This window comes from Toxotes jaculatrix, chromosome 12 (genome assembly GCF_017976425.1).
Source record: "Toxotes jaculatrix isolate fToxJac2 chromosome 12, fToxJac2.pri, whole genome shotgun sequence".
NCBI lineage: Eukaryota > Metazoa > Chordata > Actinopteri > Toxotidae > Toxotes > Toxotes jaculatrix.
Genome location: NC_054405.1, coordinates 9,890,130 through 9,914,936, shown reverse-complemented (window position 1 = coordinate 9,914,936; position 24,807 = coordinate 9,890,130). Strand labels below are relative to the sequence as shown.

At 39.7% G+C, this 24,807-nt stretch overlaps 1 protein-coding gene across 1 annotated transcript in view; it reads left to right on the top strand.

Moving 5' to 3' along the window:
- Nucleotides 1–4,900: 4,900 nt before the first annotated feature.
- The window catches only part of sez6a (seizure related 6 homolog a), an 82,130-nt gene continuing 62,223 nt past the window's right edge, over nt 4,901–24,807 (top strand). The window contains exon 1 of the mRNA XM_041051630.1: nt 4,901–4,985. Coding sequence (XP_040907564.1) covers nt 4,901–4,985 — 85 coding nt within the window. The remainder of the gene's footprint in view (nt 4,986–24,807) is intronic.

The window sequence follows — 24,807 nt, the reverse complement described above, 5'->3', positions numbered from 1 at the left end:
AAACTGTCTACTCCATTGCTGACTCGCTCAGAGGGAGCTCTTTTCCAATACATGGTAATGAGGAATTTGCAATTAACTGGGCTCTACCAGGAGGAAGTGCAAAACAAAAAGGGGATGTGGGAGAGAACTATTTATGCTTAGCATGGGTAAGTTAAGAAGAAACGTGATATATATATAGGGAAATTAGGTCATTGAGCTGGCAATGGCTAGGATGCTGTGCGGATAAGAGTACAAGGGAAATAACAAATTAAAGTCAACGCACGAATAGAATATTGTCATGGTCAGTTTCTGCATGTTAACTCACTGTCCATCTGAAAAAGGAACATTCACACTCATACTTTTATGCAGGATTGTTTTTCTCATGATGATGCTGTGAATCTGTTATTCAAATTTAGTCTTGGTTTGTTCGTTTCGAAATATTTACATTTTTAAGAATGCAGATTGTATTTAGCACTTCGGTATCTGTTCTTCTGGTCCTGACATCCTAATATGTGTCAGAATTAAATATGCAAAAGCTGTGAAGAAATGTCAGTTCCAGTGGAGGTAAGAAGCATAAGGGAGAGGAGAATGAGCCAACTCTGTTGTTTTGGTCTGTATTAGTCCGCCTCTCCTCATCAGGAATATGGATTATACGCTTCAGACTCTCTCTCTGTTTTGTCTAATTATAGTGAGGTGAAGTTTTACAGATTGTGATAAAAGACTGTCTCAAATGGAACTGTGTTAAAATGGAATCAAATCAAATTTTATTTACAGATAACATTTTAGCCATGTCAACAAATGACTAAATTACGTAGAGGATGTACAGCATTTGTGTATTTATTGGGAACTGCATTTTAAATGAAAAAAAAAAAAAGGCATACACAGACAAGATTTTTTTCTTTTTTTTGACCATCTTGTGGTTAAAAGGAAAAATAGAAGTCTAGTGACGAACCCAATATGAACTTCAAAATGTTCACTGTTTATAATCCAGTGTCTGCCTGTGAAAATACATGAAAACAATAATTTTACTATTGTTAAAAAAGAGTAATCTGTTTCTTGGGATGGTGTTTTGCTGTAGAAAATTGCTTAAATAATCCAAAATACAGGTTCCAGCAATCGCACAAAGAAAAATCTTGGAGGAAATCAATGCTGTTAGAGTTTCATGTCCCTGACAATCTTGAGCAGACAAAATGCACAATAACACCAGCTGTTTTCTTCTCTGTGATCAGACTTCTCTGAATACCTACTATGATTAAAGATTTAAGACTGTTTGTAGGACTTCTGTAGTAATGAATATTTTTCTTAAACCTCACAAGCTATTAAAACTTTAAAAAAACAAACAAACAAACAAAAAAAAAGTTGAAAACAACAAACAGGAAAATGATCAGCCAAAGATTGAGTTGCAGGAGATAAGGAAATACGCTGTTACCAGCTGTGCTGATTTGGGTATATATTTTCACTTCTACTATAAACTCTGATATTATCCCTCAGTTTCAAACCCTAAATCTCTTTTTTTCATCCTCTCTAACAGCTGAAGTCTGACTGGCATAGCCTAATGCAAGAGAAATAGCAGTAAATAACAGTGAGCGGCGAACAGATTTTGGGACAGTGCTCTAATTGCGATTGTTGGCTGAAAGGGGTCACGCTTCTGCACTGTGAATGTAATGCACGATGATTAGCCCAGCATGCATTTGTGAGTCCTGTAACTGCGATATTGTTGTCTGTGACTGTAATATGGGCTGCAATTTGTAGGTTATAATGCTGTGTGGGTAGAGACTCATTGATAGCATTTGGCACACAGCCTTGCTTGGATGAAGCACTTAGCCAAGCCAGTCAATCTAAATATCACAGATAGCGCTCTGAGTCAGAAGGAGTGTGTTTGTTAGCCGAACATGCCATGTAATAATCACTCAGTCCTTAGCTATCTAATGAACAGTCATCATAAGATGTTTTTACATAATCCTGCCATCTAAGATTACCTTAATGCTTGTAAAGGCTCGCTGCTGATGTGTGCCTCATTACCTTGGGACATTGGTCATTTCATTTCAAGAGTCCGATTTTCATTAACTGCTCAGGCCCCCCCCTCCCCGCCCTCGCCCATTAGCAGAATGAAAGCTCGGCTGCGACCATCTGGCTGCCAACTAGACCTCAGGGCTGCTTTATGGCTCCACCGAGCTTCACTAAAGGGAAAGTTGCACTATTGGAGCCTTTTCTGAGTCAGGCCAGAGGGAGTACGGGAGTGATGCAAGGAGAGTGTCCCATGATTGGGGGATGTTGGGGGTTGGACAGAGAGAGATAAATTTAGAAGAAAAAGAGAGACGTTGGCGTAGTGATAGAGGAGACAGAGAGAGGCAAAGTGAGACAAAGTCAAATAGAACCTGAAAGAAAAGTCAACATAAAAAAGGAGAAAAGGAGACAGCGAGAATGAGGGAGAGCACCAAATGAGTCTGTGTGCGATGACACTGACATACACATTATTTCTGCAATAAAATTTCTGTTAATCTCAGGCAGTTGAGTCTTAAGGGCCTGAGGTGTGACAGAAACGTGAGAGGTTCATCCACTGACTGATGATAGCAGATCACACATGGATTACGGCTGGATGCAGCATGTGTAGAACTCAAGGTGCAGGTGTAGATTCTACTACCTCCACTGTACACATTTTATTTTTAGAATGAATGGTCTTCATTTGACACAGTATCTGTGTATATTTACTATTCACTGTCTTCAGTAAAGACTCCTCCATTTATTCCCCCCTCACATCCCCATGTCTATTGTTGTCCTCTAATTACTTTTATTTTGATGCTGCTTTGCTCTGTCTTGACGGATTGCGGGTGAATACACGTCAACCTGCTGTATCTTCTTCTGGTCAAGTGATAACACAACAACATAGAAATCCATCCCGAGAAGCGATTTGCTTTGTTGCTTGCTCTGTAGACTGTGAACCATTTCTGAATTTCATAGTATATGCATCACTTATGTGGAAATAACTGACTGGATGAACAGAATGTGGGCACCTAGCAGTTATTTTACCAGCTATATTAAGCCTCTTTTGATATAACAGACTAATGTGACCTAGATAACTAAAGGGGGTGTCAAGATAAGCGCACACTAGATACCATCTACTAATACTTTTTGATTGTTTTGGTATCATAAAGGGAGAGCATATTTCCACAAACTTATCTGACTAGTTATTTCTGAATGATCACCTTTGTCCTACTCAGACTGGATGATGAGATTATTAATAAATTAAAAGCACAGTCCGACTAAGAGAGTCTTTGATCACTATCCTTACTTTGATTGTTACAAGAACAACAAGGTAATACTTTATTGATCTTTCAGGAGAGCTCATCTGTTCACTTGCTCAGACTCCACAAAGAGGTCAGAGGTCATACAACAGCAACCCTTAGAGCCCTTAGAGGAGTTCAGTGTCTTGCTCATGCTTCAGTTTGGTGTCTTTCTGCCTACACAGGAGACTGAACCTGGATTTTCCTGAGGAATTTGTGTCACTGTTTATTAGAATCTTGCTGTCAAATTGCTCAAATACTGTACTTTACTGGTTATTTTTTCACTTCTACTGGTTTACCCTCAGTACACAATTTAGCAACCCCACTTTACTCATTAAATTTCTCCTTCAAGCACATACCTGGCAAATAGATACAGCCTTGAGACATAAACTGAACCTAGAAAAGGGACAAAGGAATTGACCTGAGAGACTCAGAGACTCATGTCATGATTATTTCCAGCACCTGAGGAGTGTTTCACCTCGGGGCTTGTCATGCGGAGTCTGAGCTTGACTGGGAATGGGATTTAAAAAAAAAAAAAAAAAAAAAAAAGGTACGACTCAGCTGCAGTCCTGACTCCTGCGGGCAAAAACTAGTCTGAATGGTGTGTGTTAAAATTAGGATCTGTCATTAAAAGTGATGCAATGTGATGGCGGCATGGTCAAAAGCATATAAAAAAATACTAATGTTTAGGTATCTGGCTATTTAACACTCGTATTAAGATCCACGTGGAACACCTGACCAGCTAATAGAAGACAAAATCAGATTTCTGCACAGAATTCCATGGTGATACTACAAACACTCAGTCCTCTCCTTCCACCATAAAGCCTCTTGACTCCATGTATCACAGATCACTGTGCTTCATCCTCACTCACCATTGTGTCGTGTGAAAATGGTGGGTTGGTCCTCTAGAGCTAACATTTATCTATTAAGCTGTGCTGCAAAAACTATCATACCTATCATGAAAATAAAACTGTCTTTACCATCCAATCTAAAAAATAGTCCTTATAATGTTAGCTCACAGGAAGAGTTCTGGAATTAAAATCTTCAATTTCCTTTGTGGATTTTAAAACATTGCACTCAAACACACTGAATTCTGCTTTTAATTGTCCTCCCCCACACACCCTTAATATGTTACTACTGTTTTATATACTCTAATAATTTTTCTTTAGGTGGTAAATAAGAAAAAAAAGGCTTAAATAAAACGATGACAGAGCTCTGAAGAAGAACCCAGAGGCTGCTGTGAAGCAGAGTGCAGTGCTTTAACTCCTAACTTTGAGGAGGCTGTTCCATCAGCGGACGCTAGGAGCTGTCCGCGGTGCTGAAGCCTCGGCTGCTCTTTCTCTCCATGTGCCGACAGCTCACACAGCCAGGAATCCGCTCACTGATCGTCCGAATTCAAAAGAGGACCTCCGCATTTCACTTGATTATTCTCGACTCCTTTCACTCCTCTCTCATAAAGAGGACGTGCGACAGCAACCCGCGCGGCTCTGTTTGCGTTTCGCAGACGTTAAGATTTTCGCTTTGCTTGTTTTTTCTTTTTAAGCCCTGGAAGTAATCTTTTTTTTTTCTTTCTTCTCCCTCCTAACACAAGGACGTGTTCTGTAGCTACGCGAAGAGCGACCTCGACTTTAGTAGACATGTGTATAAGACAAGACTATCAATTAAAGACCCTCTTCGCGGTTTTGGTTCTTGCTGCTGCCGTGGCCAAAACGCATGGGCAAGGTAAGAACTTGGGTCTTGCACGTACTTGGGGATTGTTCCGTGTACTTCCTTCTGTCAAACTATACAAAGCGACGGCAGAGCTGAGTGCTGGGCAATGACACCGGGTTCACGACTCTCAGATCTACAAATGTATGTGTGTTGCCGTTTGAACAAAATGGAGTGCTTATAAATTAATGTTAAGTTTACAGTCTGATCGTCAAAATCTTACAATATCGAAGGTATAAAGAGGCAATATTGCTGGTTTAAAAGTTGTAGACCACGCAGATACTTCTATTAATCATCTGCACACATTTTAAACTTCTGTTTTCCTCTTTAACTGCAGAGATAACGCAAATATCAAACCAGAAGCACGTAAGAAATAATGAAAATCCTTTCCCAAGCGGTTCCACACAGGCACACAGAGTATGGCTGATTAAAATGTGTTTATATAACGGTTTACTGTCGATCACAACTCACAGAACCTCTTCAGATTGCTCTAAGTGCACGTCCACACAGACACAGACACACTCACAAATACACACATATTTGGCCACAGACATAGACTGAAAACAACCCCTGTGGCAAAACAAAACTTAACAAGATGTCTAAACTAAACATATTTTTTAAAAACTATATTCAGCTCAATGTGTGTCAGTTTTGCAGTGAAATTTTTTTTTTTTATTTATTTGTTGAAACCCAGAGTAAACAGTCAGGAAGTGACTTACTTGGGCACTGAGGTCTGTGTGACAGACGGTGCTCTGTAATAAGACTCTAATCCTCAGGAATTGCTGAAGATTATTGACCAAGCTGTTTGACACAGTTGAGTGCTTGTGGGAAGCGGCAACGGATCCATGCACAGTGGCCTTGTCCTAATTATTTCTCTATTGTGCGTCCGCCCATCTCTTCAACATCATAACTATGCTCTCTGTGTTTAAACTTGTCTACATAGTTTTACTATCACCGTCTTTTTTTTTTTTTTAATTTTTTGTAATGTACAGTACATCGCTTATTAGAGGTAGTGCACTCAGATACAGTTTGTCCATGCTGGGCATGAGCAGTGGCTGAAATAAGGTGAATAAAATATCATGCAATGTAGCAATGTGCAATGCAGTCACAGCAAAGGCTTAATAAATGAATATGTATATCTGTATTTGATTAATAGAGCAGAATTAAGTATTAAATGTATAATAAAAATAAGAATTTGCACCTTTTGATAGTTTTTTCAATAAACAGGACAGAGAACGCACTAGTTCCTTGTAAGACACAATATCGCAACATATTCCTTTGGCACGAGGTCAAATAACTGCCAGTAGATTGAATGCCTTTCCGCATCCCCTTCTGATGAAACCTTTTATGAACGCCTTGTGTTTCACGTTGAAAATGAGCACATTTATGAGAACCAAATGACTACTAAACAATGCAATAACTGTGAAAATGAATTCCTATTGCCTGGGCTGTTTCAGTCATTAGGCTACATCTCAGCCCATCCAAAACCAGGATGCAATTCTGGACCAGTGCCGGAAACAATATTTTACACTAACCAAACATCTGCTGATTGAATATCTAGTGGAGGAAAGGTGATGCATTGCTTCCACACAGAGTTTCAGAACCTTACGTAATTAAAGTGTAAATCTGGTTATTTGTGGTATAACCTAGCACCCTCCTGACATTTTATATTGTTTAAACGTTTAATCAACATCTTTGAGTAAAGACACGCTCAGCAGTGGAACACCATAAACTAGTGCTTAGTAGTAAAATATGTGAAGATGTGTGATTTTTTTTATTTTTTTTTTGAGTGTTTTCAGAGTCACAATTACACATATCCCAAGAACACACCTGCACAGTTCGCTCACAGCTCAGGACTCTTGGGAGAGGGGGAGAAAAAAAAAGTGCACAGTGCACTATTTTTAGAGCAAAATAAAATTTAACAGCTTCCATTAGAGAATTCTCTGCTGTTGCTTAGCCAGCAAATGTTCATCTCTTTGTAAATTCTCCAAGGTGGGCCATTTCAATTTTTAATTCTCATGGTTTTGATGTTTTGCCATAGTCAGAAGTTTTGAACGTGCGTACGCGCATGGGAGCGAGCGCAGTTTAGGTTTAGAGGAGGTCCTAATTTCTCATCTGTGGCACAGCCTGTTGTTGTGAACTCGCTTCTGTCTTTTACCTAGCAGGGAATACAAACACCCATCTATCTCACTGTCATGAGGACAGGAGCAGAGATATTTTGCAAAATCTACCCTTATTTTAACGTGTGTGGTGAGCAAATTGTTGTGAAAAGAAAAGTGTCAGTTAATCATTTTCGTTAGAATCATAGTTCCATAGAGTCATTAAAAGCACAAGCAACTGACTGGTTTGTACTTTCCATTCATATTGCATTGTTCCTTACATTTGCTATTTGCAGTGCAAGATCAGGCTACTTTTGTTATTCAGGTTTTCACACTTGAGAGTTGACAGTACATCAATAGTGACTCATAAAACACTTATTTCTAATAGCTAATTATGTATTTTTGTGTGTGAGGTGCAGCTTAAGGTTTTTTTTTTTTCTTTTCCAAACAATACCCTGTACTGTGTGTTCTCACTGTAGTAGCCAGGACAGCTTCATTAATTTTTCACTCACTAAATGTAGATATCAACAGCTAAAACATTACAGTGTCTCAACTGGTTTAATTTTCTTTCTTGTTTTGTGAGTTAATATGAGATTATTTTGGCTTCTAACATTTTATGCCTTTTCAAAGTTAGAAAAAAAAGCTCAAGCAGATGGATTAAAGACTTTTTATGTCTTACAGAAAACCGTGTGCGCCTTAGACTACAGTTTTAGAGTCATATTTCTTTCATACTTATATGGTCATCTGGGATCAAGGTAGTGAAAACATTAGCATCAAACAGACAGCAAGTCCTTGAAATGACAAAAGGAAATGTAAGCATTAAAAGAATAAGCACCCACTGATTAAGTTATAAAAAATAATCACATATAAGCACAAAGTCGATGGTCATGACAAATAATTTGGCTTTTCAAATGGATTGATTGAGCCTTCAATCCCTTTATTTTTTCTTAATTTATAAGAGGAGGTCATTTGGGGAGAAAGAGAAAAACCAGAAGGATGGTCATTAAAAGTCTGCTCAGAACCTCTCAGCTCTTTATGTACAAGTTTAACTGCAAAAACAACAAGAAAAATAAAATGGACAACCCCTAAATCTCTCCCAAGCTTTTCATGAGCCACTTTCATTTAGCTTGTCCTCCAGCCTTCACTTACATTTGGCAGAAATGTCATAGTGACTCAGTTGTTCTAAGGGGAGTTTGCATGGTTTCCTTATATCTACATTTCTAAGTCAGGTGGTTTGTGGCCCCATAGAAATCATATATTAAAACTTTGTTTGGCTTTTAATTGAACAGCAGCTTGTTTGTCTCACATCATAAAATAAACAAATTGAAAACCTTCATTAATATTAAACAGTGTTCACTAGAATTAAATTGACTGATTTTTTTTTCTTTTTTTGTGAATTGATGTATGGCATGTGTCGTGTGTCACTACTGAGCAAAAGACTGAGCCCAAAAGCACGACTCCAGGAAGCCGGATCAAAAACTAAAGTTTTTAACAAAACACAACAAAACAAAGTAACAAATTAGAATCACCCAAATGGGGAAAAAGGCAAGGAAACAAAAATACAAAAGATGAACCTAGGATCACCCAAAACGAGGAAAACACAAAATCACTGGAGAAAAACTAACAAACTAAACCAAAAGACCACAACAGGCAAGGCAGCAAAGGCGCAGTAAAAGAACAAAGGAACAAAACACAAAATAATACAAAACCTAACTAGATGAGCTAAGACGAGAGAAATAACACCAGTTCACTTGACGAGAGACAAGACAAACTGGCACAGAACAAAGGGAGCCGCAGACAATATATAGACACAAGGTAATGGGAAACAGGTGGAAACAATCAGGGCGGGGAAGACAATCAGACTAGCGGGAAACATGAAGGAAGGGCAAGCAACCTGAAATAAGAGGAGATAAGATTTGAAAATAAAAGTGGAAATCACGAGACAACAGACACAAGACAAAAACATAACTTGACATTATTTATGGACTATGACATTGTGTGAGTCATGGAGGCACCCTTGCACATGCACAGCCACCAGCAACTTTTCGAGGATGCGATTTCCAAGTTGCAACAAGTCGTACTCAGCAGTGTGTGAGAACGCTATGGGCCTTTAATTATCTCAGTGCATAATCTCTGAGGGACAAAGTGACAGAACTTTTTATAAACATTAACTTGCACAGACAACCAGAGGGCAACAGCTTGAACTTGTCATAAGCCGTATCAATCAAATACATATTTGATACTCTATGTAAAGCGTGTTATGAGAAGTAGCTGTTACTTTTACAGTACTCTGTCAAGTCAGATTCTATGTTAGAAATATTGTACGAGCATACACTGTAAAAGTCTTCCTCCCAGCTGCCTAACTACTTTAAAAAGTCAGGTTACTGAACCTACATTTACTTAAAAAGTCTTTTTTTTTTCACAGCTGTTACTCATTCATTCCCAACAAATCAGCTTGTTAATAATTGAACTTTATAAAAATATTCAAATTACCACGTCTAATAAAAACCTGACAGATCTAATCATGCATCCATTCAGTGTGGAGCGTCTTCGTTGGCCCTAGCGAGGCACTTGAAGTTTTAAACAATCTAATGACATTCAGCCATGCCTATTATTTTTATGCTTGCACATTATCTCCGCCTGTTAACAGCGATCTGTAGTGATCCGAGAGTTGAAGAAAGAGATGTTTTATGTATCTGAAAGCTCATTAATTTAAGTTATGATCTCCTCCTGGTTTGACAGAGCTCTCCCTGAAATGCCACTATTTAGGATTGAAGAGTGTGTTATAGTTGGAAGTCTGTGATTTGTATGTCAACAACAAGTCTCTCTTTAGGTATTTGTTGTTTAAGGTCATGAGATTATTTGTATTGACTCTCATTGGATGAGACATCAGTAGATTGACAATATGTGATGAATAATAACCATCACTTTACAATGTTCCAGTTTAGATTGAATCAAACAATGATTTAGCAGCTGGTTCACATGGAAACAGAAACATTTTTCTTACTCTGTTTAAGTCTGTGACCCTAAAATGATGAGATCAAAACAAATTCGAACACACCATTGTGTTGTGTTGGCACTGATGTAAGATTTCTATTGGAAGAGGAACACACTGAATCTGCAGCCCCGACAGCGACTGAGATACTGCACTCACAGAAAGGGTGACGTAACATTTCCGTGAGTATGTCTTTGTATTGACACCTGTTACCACTGCAGTGGAATTGGAGCTCATTTCATGTTTCAAACCAGCACTTTGTGCGTGCTCATCCAACTCAATGGTAAATCTCTCGCCTTGTCTTGCTAACCTCAGAGGTCACACAGCTAGTTTTCTGTTTTCAAGAGCTGAAAGTGTTGTGCATATTTACAAGTGTTCACGAAATTTCCCAGGATCATGGTGCGCTAGAAAAATCCGAACATCCTATAATTCTAGGGGAGGTAACAGAAATCATTCAACACCTGTTTGTTGGATTGCCAGTGATTAACTTCATCAAGGGCTATTCAGCATCTGTGTGCTGTCATAATTAGTTTAACTTTCCCAAGGCCTGTCAATGGTAAATGAGAGTCATTATACCAGAATGCCCCTCTTCAAGGCTTGGCGCCTGCCTGCCTCAGCCCCTCTCTGTGCCTGTCTTGGTCTCTTTCACTGCCTCCTAGGTGGAGCTCACAGCTTGGCTGAATGCGACTCATTTTCAACTCTTCATGTGCAAATGCCTCTCTCGCTCTGTGGAAATGTTCTGTGCATCCTAATTTGAGTCGTTGCCTCGTATATTTTCTTCCTCAAAAGTGTGGGGCTTTATTTGTCGGAGGAAATTGAATATTTTTGCAAGGATCTTTTTGGATTTCATCACTGTTTTGCTGGGATTGGTTCTCCAACAGCTGGTTTTACCCTATAGAAAACAAACCCCGGTGTTTCCAATAAATCAGGCAGTACTTTGTCTAATTCCTGAAGTAGGCTACAGTTTAAGGTTAAAATTCAGATGTGGAAAATGTGAAGTGATTTTAACACTGTTATTTTTTTCCCCCATATTTGTACAATATGGTCAAAAAGCAGCATCATCTTTAAAAATTGGGGCATTCACACATGTGGTATGAAGAGTACGAGAGACTTCTTGTGTTTTACGTTTCCTGCATTTTAATAACTTGAGCATGTTTTGAAGTCTGCATCCTTCTCTAATTTAATAAATTTCTACATATAATCTTTTCAAAAATTAAAATAACATCACTGACTTCACACCCACGATCAAACCATGTACCCCTATGTTATTTACAGTGCTGGCTACTCGGCCATCGAGCAATTAAGCAACAGAACCAGAACCAGAATATTAAAGCACCTGGCCAAAGTCACTTTTTAATTCCTGCACATAGAAGTTACAGTTAACACACAGATATACAGAGAGAATACAGCAACATAACAACAATATATAATGACTTTTAAGTCTAACAACATAGCATAATTTGCCTTTGTACATTTACTTTTGGAGAATTTAGCCTACATTCTTATCAAATATATATATATTTACACACATACACATATAAAAGAAAAATAAAACAGTACATAGTACTACACTGTACAGTAAAGCAGTAAAAATAAGTATAACAATGCAGAGAAAAGAAACAGCCTTTCTTCTTTTTTTGAAAGCATTTCCTGTTCTGTTTGTTTAATCAGTTTGACAGTTTGGATAGACCTGAAATGGATGCTTCTATTTAGATAATTATGTGAGAAGTTTCTCCAACAGCCTGTTTTTGTTTTTTTTGTTTTGACACAACAATCTCTTCAGAGATTTAAAGTAACAGGTTTACGATGAAATTGTCAACATATATCCTCAGCAGAGAAGAGCAATTTCCTCTGGATTGGGCACTCTGAGCTGCTCCACTTGTGACATCTCCCTCTCAGAGCGGAGGACCATCTCGTACGGCATCCAGCAGTGAGGGCAATGGACTCAGAAACTATGTTTGACCAATTGGTGGTGGTGGTGGTACGGCATCCACATTTAATTTATTCCCAGTGAGGAGTACCCCTCTAGCAAAACCCTTAATGAAGCAATGTCTCCCACTTTGTCAAGGCAGTACGTCGCTGGCTTACTTCCTACCTGCTTTGCCTTTGCCCTTGCGCCTTATCGATCCTACCAGTCGTCCACTGAAAAAAAGAAAAAGAAAAAAAGAATCGGCATGGCTAGCCTCCCCCAGGCCAAGCCTCCTTTCCGCACCTTTCACGCTCTGCCTGGCCGTGTACACACCTCCCTAATCAGCACTGGCGTGTTTTGCGGCTGCAGTGGGGATGGCTCTCTGAAACGATTAGGCCTGGGGACAGCTCCAGCTCTCTTCCCCTCTTCTCCACGCCAGATCCCATCTAGAAAGCATTTCATCTGTGGCAGTGGAAAGGCTTATGTAGGTTTGGAGAGTTCTGTGTGGAAAAGCAGCAGGTAATAGGCTGTGTAATGTGTTTGGGGGGAGTAGTTTTAGTATTCACAGTTAGTGCTGACCTCTGGCAGGCTGAGCCACCCCCACAGTAATTTCCTCTGAAAAGATGTAATTGAATTCATCAGGATGAGTAAACATATTATAAGTAGCAGAGAAAGATAACAATGTTGTGGATAGATCAAGGAAGAGGATAGTAGCTCCACGAGTAATTGAAAATAGCCAAAGACAAACACAAGCAAAGAAAGTGTGTTGGGGGAAATGATTGCATTTATGGTTGCAGCCTCTCTGCTTTTCACTCCTCTGTGCTTTCACACACATCTTGATTTCATTTCCAGTGATGTATGATTTTAATTACCAGTACTACCTATCACAAACATCGTAAGATCACCAAAAACACTGAATTCTTGCAGTGGAAATTACATCCCTGGTTTTAAGGCACTGAATAAAATGAAGCAGCGTATCACAGGCATACATCCTTTCCCAAGCATTTTGTACAGCTGATGTCTTCAGTCCAGACAATACAGACACAGAGCAGAGGGCCGCGATGTGACTGCGAGCCTCATTCTCTGTAGTGAGATGTATTGAAGTGATGTCCCAGAGGACCTTGTGTATAATTTAGAGGTTCTAACATCGACCGTCATCTTCAAAATATCGAACATTGTCAGTCCAAGCAACTGCCGGGTGGTCAGGCAATTGTCTGTCAGTTATAAGGCAGTCCTCTGCCTCTGCTTCTCTCCTGGTGATGGAGAGCCGGCTCATTGTGGCCGTTCTCATCTGTCAGAGCAGTGAGCAGCCTTTAAAAACGACACTCGCCTGTAAGAATGGACTACTTAGCAGGGAACAGCTGGAGTTCTGTTAGACCACGCCATTGATTGCCGGACTATAGCTTTTAGTGGTAAAAGCTGGGCTGTGCATTTCTGGCATTTCTTGTAGATTGTGTGTGAAATAGATAGAAGCAATGTTTAGTAGCTTCCTATTCATAGAGGGAAAGCTTTGTGACCCACACAATGCCTTTGACAGGAACATGGTTCAATCATGTCGCTTAATAGCGCTTTATGTTTCTTCTCCTTTCACGTTTCACTTTGTAACATAAACAAAGGTTGACATCTGAAATACCTTTAACAAGTGTTGGATGGAATTCTGTACAGACATTTGTGGTTCCCAATAGATGAAACCTGCAGATTTTTGGGGGATGATTATAATTAACTGGTATTAATTAATTGGTATTTGGCAAAGATATCCATTGTGTCCAGAGGATTAGTCTTAATGACTTTGGCAGTCCACCAACTTGTCCTCTAGTGTCACTAAGAGATTGCAATTTGTGGTTTTGAGTGAAATGTCTTGACAGCTATTAGATGGATTAAAATTAAATTAGGCACAGACATTAACAACCTTTGATTTTTCATCTTGTACAATCACCAGGTCAGCAAAAGTAAAGACATTTCAGCCTGAGCTGCACTTCGTGATTGAACTAATTAGGAAATGTTAGCACGCTAAGAAATTAAACTAAGACAGAGAACATCATCATGTTGGCATTGTCAATGTGAGAATGTTTCCATGCCGACGATACCATTTAGTGCAAAGCATTGCTGTGTCTAAGTACAGCCCCAGAGCCACCAGCACTGGTGGAGACTCTTGTTATAATCTCTGTGTCCTTGTCTCTGGAGTTGTCTGTCAATATGTTTATCCTTTAAGGACACAGCTGAGAATGAAGAAGCCTGCACCTGAACGTGTTTTTCATGATTCAACCACCCTGCATCAAAAAGGAAAGACAGAGACACTGAGCGATTGGTCTGAAGGATCTTTCATTTTCATTTATTCCCTTTCACTTCTCTGAATTTATCTTTACAAGCGCAAAATGATGTTATTTGGCCCTGCCATTGTGTGGAAGAGCGTAAATTGTGTTTTCAATATTAGGAGTAATTCACATATCCTTGCCTGAGAGAGGAGTTCAACAAATATAACCTTTGACAGGTTTCTAAAATGCATCACGAGCTTGTTATTGTTAACAGCAAATTGGAATTAGTTACACACCATCCTGATGCCATTCGTACTGTGGGAGTTTTTTTTTTTCTTTGAAAAGGTCTGGTAGACTTTAAAATGTTAATCTCTTCCATTTAACTTTAGCTTATGGTTCTGCATTTTATCTGTAAATGTGAGAGCACCATGTTAGCCTGGAAATAGATGTGCATTTATATGCGTGTGTGTGTGTGTGCATACATATTGTTAAGCCGCTCCTCTTGGTTGCCTTCTAATTGTTATTGGTTGATTTGAAGCCTGTAGACCTATGTATTCACAGAGCATGATACATTTAAATGAACTAAGTAGAATATTACTCAAGCATTACACTTCACTTATATCAGTAATCACCCTTCTTTCTGCCTTTAACTAAATAAAAGGTTTTGTGACTGCCTCTGACTTCAAAACATTACTGAAAGATCAAACATAAAGTACAGAAAATATACTGAACATACTCTTTACTTCAAATATGTTATGCTGTCATAATAGTGCCTTCTTTTATAGTTCACTGTTGTACGTTATTGTTATTAAGATGTAAATGTATATGTGCCATTACTGTTATGTATAACATTTAAAAATCCTTGTTTGACTCCTGAATTAACTGGGAGATCAGTTTTTAAATGTAGCTCTGAAGCTTTTGGGGAGGAGCACAAATTCAGTCCACAAAGTTTGGCTCTGTGTACTTTACAGGATTATGATCGAATTATAAAGGCAAACAGAGAAAATGACTTCTGACAGTAGGGGATGATTTTTCTTTCGTCTGGACAGGGCCTTTTACCCAGTAAGTCCATGGTAAACTGAGGTCCTTGGGAAGAAACTGAATGTGAATAGGCCAAATCATTTTATAATATATTATAATCATCCTTAATATTTACCAATGTGATTCTCTTGAGGATAAAACATTAAAATGTTGACATCATTCCTTTAGTGGATATGTGAGAAAGGTCAACCATCAATGGTAAATTACTGCTAAATTTACTTTAATCCAAATAACATCAAACAAACACCACGATGTTATGTTAATGCGATTATGCCCATGATAAGTAATAAAGTGGTTTCAGCTCACATGTAATTCATTAACAGTAAATCACCTGCTGCTTTACTTTAGTTTTCAGCTACATATACAGCAGTATACATAGCAAAACAGTACCAATCCAACAATCTTAGTAGAAACACGTGTAGAAATCTTAACTGCTTTAGTCTGACCGTTGTCATAATGGATTATTACGGTATTACAGTTGGAGGGGACATGTCATCATTTTTGGGTTGGTGTCTTTACTGCAACAGGGCAAGTGTATAACAAAAGCATATCTCAATCTATCCCAGTATACATACTTTAGGAGAGAATCTGCACAAGGAAACAAACCAGATCCTACTAGCTGTGAGTCAACAAACCTTACCATTGTGGCATGCTGGTCTGTGCGCCACCAAAGAATGTATAATTTTCTCCCTATCCTCCATTTCATCTCCATCCTTGCATTTGTCAGAAATACACAATACTTAGATACCATAATTCCCTTGCCGTGAGAAACTCCAAGTACCTGCCCTTAATAGTGTGTATTGTAATCATTATTAGTTTTAAGTGGCAGTGAAGAGAACCCCCCCCCCAAAAAAATAACATCTCAGATTTATCCTTGTTTCTTTTTTTTTTTTAGCAGATGAGCTCTGAGCTGGCCTCCTGTGTTTTTTTTCTTCACTATCAACATGAGTAGCATCATAAACACGTCTCTTGGTTTCCTTTGGTGGAGCCTGTTCCGCAGGAACAAAAAACCCAGATGTTTATCAGCTGGCAGTCTTGGGAAAAGGAGAGAAAATATTCAGTGAAAGATCATCCGGGGGGCATTTTATTTTTTTTTGAACAAGCGTCCATGCTGCTACCAACCACTCACATGCTTCTTGAGTTTTCTCCATTTCTATTGCTGTATTGTGCATGAAATGTTCCGCTACATCCTGAGTTTTTCATCAGGACAAAAGGAATAAATCTGAATTCAAAACGTGTGAGGACAGCTGTTGAAATAATGACTTGGTTAGACTCTCCAGTCTACAGTGCCTGTCTCTTATTATCTCTGCACACTGGGTGACGGCGATTTTTTTTTTTTTTTTTGGCATTGCTTGTTTTCAAAGCTGTGTTTCTCTTTTTTTCCCCCCACACTTTATTCAGAGAAAGACTGAGGAACATGTACATAGTATAGCATTAAAGTTGCAGATTTCATTGAGACGAGTAGAACATCCTCAATGAGATCACAGCTGTGAGGGTACATCTTGTGTTTTCATGGTAAGAATTGTGCCTCGGCTCAACTAAGGTAGCAGGTTAGAAATGATTTGACAAGGAGGAGGCAAAAGTAAGAGCAGAGCTATAGAGGAAAAGGGAGGAATTATGGCAAAGTAGTGGGGAATCACTTCCTCTTCAATCCTTTGATTTATATGGGGAAAAACATTAGATTAACCATTTTGTCTAAAAGGAGAGCATGCAGAACCCAACCTTTCTCAAAACAATAACCCTTAAAATGTTAATATTCATGAGTGTTCTCATTCAGAACATCTTAAGTGTCATCTCATTTTATGCCTAGATATACAAACTAAGGAGAGCTGTCAATGGCAGTGACCGTTTCCGCTTGAAGGTGACGTATTTGTGTTTGGCTGAACTTCTTATACGTCCCTGTCAAAGTAGCTTCATCCGGCCAGCGAACAGATCTAGACAAGGTTTTAGCGAAGCTGTGAAAAATCTCATCACAAAAGTGCACCACTTGGCTCCAGTGCAATTACCTTCTGTAAATGAAGCTCAGTCTATCCTGTGAGTCGTTCACCCTCTGTGCAGGCGGTTTGCACATACACTGTCAACAAAGCAGCACGAACCTCTGTTTGGAAGGTGCGAGGCTGTTTACCTTTGTTGCTGTGTGGATTGATGAGGTGGCTGAGGCAGAGGCAGGGGCATGATGTGAATAGTTGGAGTATTACTGTGGAAAGAGGTGTTTCCCTTCGGAGGCGGCTAACTGAGTTTGACAAAGCTGTTTCTGCTGAGGGGCTGTAGGGACACTCTCTGGCCCAGCTCCAGGAGACCCGGCTCCGTGTGTGGATGCACATTTGAGGTAGTGATGAAAGGTAATGCAGAGACAGAAAGAAGGAGACAGCTCCCAGAAACAAAGTTTAAATTGTGTAAGTCAGCCTATGGTGTATTTAATGTTTTAGAAGCATAGAAGAAAAAGAAAAGAGATAAAACATGGTCTCACTTCCACAGAGCTTTATCTGATCCATGTCTGCGTCTGAGATATTTTCCATAGCTATCATTTTGTCTAAGCCAGAATTATAATTTTAGACAAGATATTGAGGGATTTCATTCCAAAACACTACACAAACATGAGGAAAAAAATCAGGGAAAAAAAAATGTGATCACTTGAATGATCCTCTACAAGGTATTTAACCTTTAAATCTCAGCCAAGAGAAGAATACACAGGTTAAATTAAAAATTGAATACGACTGCTCCAATGCTCACAGTCCGTCCTGTTTCTACTTGGTCATGTTGATTTCTGCCTCTGTTCTTTTTGCTGCAGTACGTTCTCTTTGAATCTGTCTTTCTCTTGTTAGATTGTTGATCAATTATGCCTTCAGTGCTTCAGGATTGCCTATTTGGTTGGCACGTAGCCATCCCTATGGCTTTTACAGGGGACAAACCACTATGTGATTTTTACACAGCTCCAACTGCCAAGGAAATTGGATTAAACGTCTGCTGTGATTTTGGAGTCATTTTATTCTGCAGCCTTTCCTTTTATTGTCTGGATGTGCTCTGTCTGTATCAGTATCCCATGCCATTTGTGAGGGTGCTCTTTGCCATTTTTAACCTTTTACACTCTAACAACGTTAACTATGGACTTTTTATTTTTTCATATTTACTGCGCTGAACTGTAAATGAAAGTAGGGATAAGAGAAAGGTTTCTAGCCAACTGGATTTGTCACCCTATAAGCCAATGGGATTTGTGAGCTCACATTTCATTTCACAGCACAATCCAGTCTGTCCAAACTGATCATGAAGGCAAATACGAGGACACATTTGAAGGCACAAGTTCAAACAGATTCAAAAGGTTTGCAAATGCCCCCCCTCCCAACTCATCTGGCTTTTCATGCCACTAGAGATTAGATTGTTTCACTGTTTTCTGAAACAATTCTAAATGATTGTCTCAACGTATGTGTGCTCAGAAAAACAAAACCTTTGCAGCAATCATCATGGCTAATGCAACATATTGTGTACTGTAGGTCAAAAATGAAAGTACATTTTTTTTTTAAATTTATAACCAAGTTTCAGCAAAGTTATGTGCTGTCATGACCTTTTTAGAAGGAAGACATTAGACACAGTTTGTGCGGACTTTTTTCCATTGACTTTATCTCAGAGTAACATGTCCCATCTCCTACATGACGAAATATGGTAACACACTAATTTTGATGCCAGTTCAATCATATTCAAACACAAGACAATATATGAAAATGAATGATCGTTCAATATCAGACTGAGCTGTAATTTATTAACTGATTGGTGAGAACATTAATTTAAATAGAATAATATTTTTATATTTTGTCTTTTTTTCTGATATTTATTTTTTGCGAGGGATATAAAATTATTTTAAAAATGAGTAAGACATGGTAGAGAACAACAACAGCAATAACAATAACAAAATGGCTGCATGGAGATGCTAAAGAACTAAAACTATAATGCATATAGAAGTGCCTAACTGAAAAAATAGTACTCAAATGCAGCTGAGAAAAACTTTTAAGGCTGAAGTGTTCTTTCTCAAGAATACATTATGACCAAAACAACCCATCTCTCCTTGGTTATGGCTTGGTTTGGAGCGTTTAAACTAAAATTATTGACCAGGAGACACACTGGCATAAGTAGCACGGAGGTGTCATATTCACGCTTTTCATTGACTCATGAATAGATCCTCAGAATAGAAGTGTTTTAATAGATCCCCAGGGAGAAAAAAAATCTTGTTGTTTCCATGGTAATATGAGGGAGGATAGTTTGCTTGCAGAGACTAATCCCACGAAGAAACTTTACTTGAAATAGGGTGAATTCAGACAATGGCAAAAGCAGCACGGAAGCCTCAGTCGTTCAATTTAGACATTTCATCAAGACTGAAAAATAGAGTGGAATTATAATAATAATAATAATGATCTAGCACAAAAAGGAGTCTGCAATAATTGGTGGAATGGAGTGGCACAGGGGGATGCAACAGAAAAGGGTCAATGCACAAACACACACACACACACACACACGCACACACTACCAGACAGTTCTGCCATTAGGCAAATGGATCTGGAAAGGCACTTCAGTATGTTTGCTCTTTGTCTTGGGCCATCTGAGGATGTGGTGAGCTTGAAGACAAACCGCCCCTTGATCTGAAAGCTCAGAATCACGGAGAAGATAGATCAAAGCCTGTGCCTCCTCTCTAAGACGCTTCCGTTAGAGTCGGGAAGATTGAGCGAAGGAAGGGGAGATAAAGGAGGAGATGAGAGGGCAAAGTTTGTGCGTGTGTGCCTGTGTACTCAGTGTGTCTAATTAGGGTGGTTTTCTGGTAAATATGTGGGGTGGGAGATGGATTGACTGAGAAGAGCCGCACAGAAGAAAATCCTTCTGTCTGGGTCTCACATCCTTTCCATCACACAAGCACCCAGGCCCCCTCTGACACCTTGAGACAAAATAGGGCCTGCTAAATGATGTATGCAAGTAAGGACTTGAAAATGTTGCCGCTGCCTTTTAAATCATCTGAGAATTTGTGCAATGGTTTCGTTCCTTGCTCATATTAGCGTGAAAGTTAAATTACACACTCTGACATTAAAGCATGTTGTAAGAGCTAAAATTTGAAGGTATTTCTAGCTGGATCAGCTGAACCAATAAAAACGCTGCAGTGCATTTTTCCACAGGGCCACCCCAACTTTTCAGTGCCGTAAAAATTGTTGGCGCAAATTAAGATTATATTCAATAAAACATTTAGACCCTTGCAGGTTCTTGGCTGTGTTCTGTGTTCAGCTAATGATTAAGCAGAAAGCTGTCCTTCTGGCCTTTATTTGAAACACTTCCTGTGAGAGAAGCTTCTTAAATTAATTATGTTTGCCTAATGAATAATTAAGCCAAGGGAAAGATAATTTGGTGTTACACAGCAAGCCAGACCATTGTGCATGTAAAGGAACCGGTGCTCTGTGTGCCTGGCTGATTTCACATTGGGAGTATGAAATGAGAATTAGCAAACAATTTGCCTCCTGTTCCATCCTTCACCATGACTAAAACATCACTGCTGATTATGTCTTGACAAGTGTCAATACCACACGCCTATTTGTTAATTGCAGACAGGTTTGTTTATGAGGCTCCTTTATTTTGGTTTTGAATTGGATACTGTTATTGATTCATAATTTAAATGAAAGCAGATAACAAACTCTATTGTGCCAGGTTGTACTGTGACAGAAGTTGAAGTACAGCTTTAATGACAGGAGACATGAACAAACATTAATAGCTTCTTTTCTGTGGAGGTGAGACACAGAGGATAGAGATTAAGCCATGAGAGAAGACATTTAATTATCTAAGTCTTACGAGTTGCTACAGTGGAATAATACACGAGAGCCACTGGTGCACAAATTTAAAAGGATATCACCCAATCCAACAATAAGGTATGTCATGAAGCTGTCTCTCAAGACGTAGGTGTCGTTCCCTGTTAAACGATACTAGTTATTTATTGGTGTAGTACAGTTTTTTCTCTCCTTAATCCACTTGAAGAAATCAAATCGTGGATATTCCTTCACAATCTCTGCCTTTCTTTGGGAAAATGTGCATGTCGATATTGTTTTCTGAAGCTTATCTAATGTTTTTATAATGCATTTGATTCCTAAGATGCCTTTTTTAAATGAGGTGTCAAATCAAGCACTGTACGGACATTAATTGGAGGGATGGAACTGGATTTAAATGTATTCATGTGCACTTTGTACTAATATAGATATTAGATACACCGTAACAAGGCAAACAGCACTTACAGTTTCAGTTTTGTTGCCCCCTGTGATTTATAGGCTCTGTGAGTCACTCACACAGAGAGAAAGTGAGAGAGAAAGAGAAGCAGACAGACAGGGAGAAAGACAGACAGACAGAGACACACAGACACACACAGACACCCTTTCTATCTCCTTGTCTCTTCCTCTCCCCCTCTTTGTCCCTCCCTGGTTATAAAGACTTGCCAAGAAATCATTGGCTCAACAGAGAAAGGGCAAATCCTCTTCAGCCAATTTAAATTCTCCTGAGCACATGGTGCCGACTATTCCAAACTAATTAATAGACATGTCATGAATAAAAACACTTTGATTATGAAAAGAGGTTGCCCTCTGCCTCCTTTTAGGCTTGTCATTAGTATGAGGACACGTGGTGAATAGCTGGAGTGTTAGTACCAGCAGCATGAGACAGCCGCAGATGCCCTCTCTTGATTAAATTTTTCGCTCCATGTTTTATTCAGGGCTGACTGCGTGGACCCAATGCAACAGTCTGTGATTAGCCATACCTGTACCAACGGGAGAGCCAGGGCCAGCAGTAACAGTAGGGCAAGGCCTATTCTAAGGGCAGGACACAAAGACATGTGACCCTGGAGCCCTCGCTCACACAAGTGCACTCCATCACCCACTACCCTCCTGCTCTCTCAGTCAAAGTAACATACAGCGCAGATCTTCCTGTTCTACTGCACCACTAAACCTGTGCTCACTCAGTTTTATTTATGTTGTCGCCCTGCGCTGTGAAGGTGCGGCAGCACATTCAGCTGAGCCCTCCTCTGAAATTCTTCATCATCACAGACACATATACATGGTGTGTGGGATTTTTTATTTACTAATTATAACACACTTTATAGAGATGTTTCCTAAAACCTATTTCATAATTAGGTAACAGTAGTATAATTATTACACAGCAGGAGGTTATGTCGGGATAATAGTTCCCAGAGGGGAAACACACCACCCATCACACATGACCATGCACAGTCAAGACTGGATAACATGCATGTTGGAGCTGTTAGTGTTACGCTCGGCTGCTTTATTGATCGTGTGGTAGCAGTGCAACATCTCAGAGACGTGCGTGGTCTCCAAGCTGTTATAGATGGCTCTGCTGTGGCTTATGTTACACTGCAAAGAGATTCTGGCTGTCAACATGTGGTCCTCAGCCCAGCTGACTCGTCCCAAAGGGGAGCCGGACCCCCTGCAGGAGCCATCTGTATCCTGGACAAGACTATCCATCATCCTCGCCGCAGAGCTCAATTTAGGGTTCTTCTGCAGACAGCTTGAGGCAGCAGTGAACAGCTTTACATGTACGCGTCGATAATGAAAGCCCTTGAAACCTGCCCAGTGGCTCTCAAAGCCAGACTTGAGGGCTGAAGGGAATCAATGAGTCAATCCCTGAGGATGAACCTACGCCCATCCTCCAGGATTGTTCCAATTGTGGGTTTCTTCTCTAAATGTCTCATTGTGGAGGAGACAGCCTTAAATTTAGAGAAGGACAAGTGATTTTTGTTAAAGAACAAACTACTCTATCCTTTAAAGGGTTCATTGAAGGATTAATTCTTCCCTACAGTAGTGTCTTTATTTGCTTATTTTTACACACATAATCTCACAAAAACTTCTCATGAAAAAGGTCCCAAAATCTTTTTTTTTTTCCTTTATCAAATGGGAATTTTATTTGCATATGCACATGCCACAGTACAACCAGGAAACTGAAAAAAGGACTTCCTGCTTTGAGCAACCCTAAAACTGTATGTGTGCTTTGCCCTGTGGCCTTGAGTATGCCAAATGGAACAACAACACCAGTCTGAACATCCATTAGTGCTCCTGAGTATTTTGATCATAGTACAGCTCCATTCAGGGCACCCCAGGATCATATTTATGGCACTAATGGTTGATGTTGTTGTTGTGAATTTCACAGGAAGTTTACATTTTATTCTACCTGGTATGTTGACTTATAGCTCACATTCATTTACATCCTTGGGGCAAACGTTGTGGGGAAAGGAGGATTATATGCAATTCATGGAATTGTGTTCACTCATGCTTGAGGGCTGCCTGCTGCAAACACAGGAAAGCGTTTCTCATTAATTTCCACCACCCAGACTTTCCAAGCAACCTCCAGTCACAAGCCTGCCTTTTTAACCTTAGACTACCACTGCCCCATTGCTAGGAAACAAATAAATCTACGTCAAACATTCAACCATGCCTTTGATGCAGTGCAGAAACAAGAACGCTTTCTCTGAGCCTCGGAGAACTCAGGGTTGAGGGTTGTTATCTTTTCCAGTCATCCCAGTTGTATTTGATGTAGCACTGAGAATGTGTTTATCCTAATGGCTGTCTGAGCTACTATATCCTGGCGAAAGCTCATATCAGACACACGCTCAGATTGCCTGGATTCAAAGTCTGTCAGTGATGCATTCATCTGTCCAGCAGGTTGAGCAAGTAGAATCCATTTTGTGTCAGTTAATTCAATCAGCCTCAGCTGACTGCCTCATGCTGACGGTGCTCTCAGGGGCCACGGGGGCTTTGGAGAGAGAAGATAGAAGAAGGATCTTCTTGGCAGGGGGGTGAAATGTCATAGTACACTGCCCTGGCCAGATGAGGCTGTGTTACACACCAACTTGGCGGCTCAAGACAAGATATTTGCAGCTTATCATATGTAAGCTCGGGGAACCAGGCCAGTGGGCATTCCCACATTTCGTGTTGTCATATTGAGTCCGCATCTCTACATTACAAATCTCATTCTTCATGCTGGTGTGGTGAGCTCTCACGCAGTTTCCCAATAATCACATAGGCCGGTTGCCGACACATCTAATCCCTCTCCTACAGGTTCCCGATTCCACATTGAGACTTGTTGTTATGTTTCCTGAACCACGTACGAAAAGTGTAACTAGTAAACAACCTCAAGAGTACTGTATGCCCTGTATGCTGAAAGCATAGCCAGACAGGCTTAACACCTAATTATCTTTCTACACCCAAGATCAGTCTATCCATATTACACATCACTGCAGCCACTAGTGAGCTTCCATCAAGGAAACGGGGGGTGACTCAAGCACGGTACCATGACAAAAAAACAAAACAAAACAAAACAAAAAACTTTAAAGCATCCAGGTGAATAGCATCCCCTTACTTTGCACAAATTCTTCACTTTAACCTACTTGATAACTTTGGGACTGTGGGGAGTGCGAGGCAAAGTAAACAGAAACCTCCTGTGCCAGCAGTCCTTACATAAACATGAACGTACCTGTATCGGTTCTGGTAATAAACTGAAATAGTAATCTGGA